The following is a 1,078-nucleotide window of genomic DNA, read 5'->3' on the forward strand; positions in this document are numbered from 1 at the left end:
GTTCCCAGTAGCTCCCGCACCAAGGAGCTCAGTCATTGATGAATTCCCACTCTATTACTTTATGTGTCAAGAAGCACGTTCTCACACTTTTTGATTGAGGAATTGGAGTCAGCAACTTGTCGGCTTGATGGAACGTCCGGGATTTTGATGGTGCAGGTTCAGCACTCAGGTGGATACTCAGAAAATGTATCATGCTGGATACGTATCAATTTCCAATCATATTGAGATCAAAACCGTAGCTTTGTTGGTGCGTGCCAGCGCGTTGTGGATAAAATATGGGCAAAATGTGTTGACCCGCAGAAGTTTCTCAAACTTGCTGAAACGTGTTGGGTCGATGACGTCCTCCATGTTCCGCCTCAACGACGTGATTATAGACAGCAGTGATGCTCATCTGAGGCTTTCGGTCTCTGCTTGGCCCAGAATGCCATTGATGTCCAGCTCTGGTCACCACACGATGCACGCAAGAAGCGTGTGCAACGGGTAGCCCCTGCTGACCAAGTCTGGTGGATTGTCTTTCATAGTACAGCGTCTCCAACAGTTGGGGGATATCATGAATCTCCTTTACTCTGTTGGCTACGAACAGCTTCCACCGTCGTTCGTCGTTAGCCATTGTTGATTGGAAACGCGCTTTCAAAGCATCGGTCACTGTGTGGAATGCTCATCGCCAGTTCCCTTTTCGCATAGATGATCAACCGTGAGCGCACCAGAGCCGCCATGAGTTCCAGCCGTGGTAAGCTCAGACCTTTTATCAGAGCCAGCCTTGATTCAGTCGCGATGAAACAAACCTCAGTTCGATCATCCTTGAGAACCAGACGGAGGTAGACCATCCATTCTTATTCCTTCTCAGATGCCTCCGCGAAGACGTACACGTCAATCATGTCATTATCCTCCATGTGAACCTGAATACAGGCCTAATCCAAAGTGATCCATAGTAAATCTTCCAAATCTTCTATCGAAACCAGCCACTGTCCAAGTGGTCGACGGCGTCTCATCAAATTTCTTAGTCAATGTACGTCGACGGCACAACACTTTCTGGTAAGTGAAGGTGAGAGTGTCGACTCTCGTTGCCACAGGATGT

The 1,078-nt window shown here is 48.2% G+C and overlaps 1 protein-coding gene across 1 annotated transcript; it reads right to left on the reverse strand.

The window, feature by feature from the left end:
* Positions 1-307: 307 nt before the first annotated feature.
* Tsp_14216 (conserved hypothetical protein) lies at positions 308-610 on the reverse strand. The gene has a single exon (XM_003371005.1). It carries the CDS (start codon positions 608-610, stop codon positions 308-310), a length of 303 nt encoding a protein of 100 aa, XP_003371053.1.
* Between the last annotated feature and the right edge of the window lie 468 nt (positions 611-1,078).

This window comes from Trichinella spiralis (assembly GCF_000181795.1).
Source record: "Trichinella spiralis strain ISS 195 chromosome Unknown Scfld167, whole genome shotgun sequence".
NCBI classification, from domain to species: domain Eukaryota; kingdom Metazoa; phylum Nematoda; class Enoplea; order Trichinellida; family Trichinellidae; genus Trichinella; species Trichinella spiralis.

Excerpts from the sequence above, each read along its gene's own strand:
- Tsp_14216 (XM_003371005.1), bottom strand. The coding sequence starts at position 610 with ATGGCTAACGACGAACGACGGTGGAAGCTGTTCGTAGCCAACAGAGTA.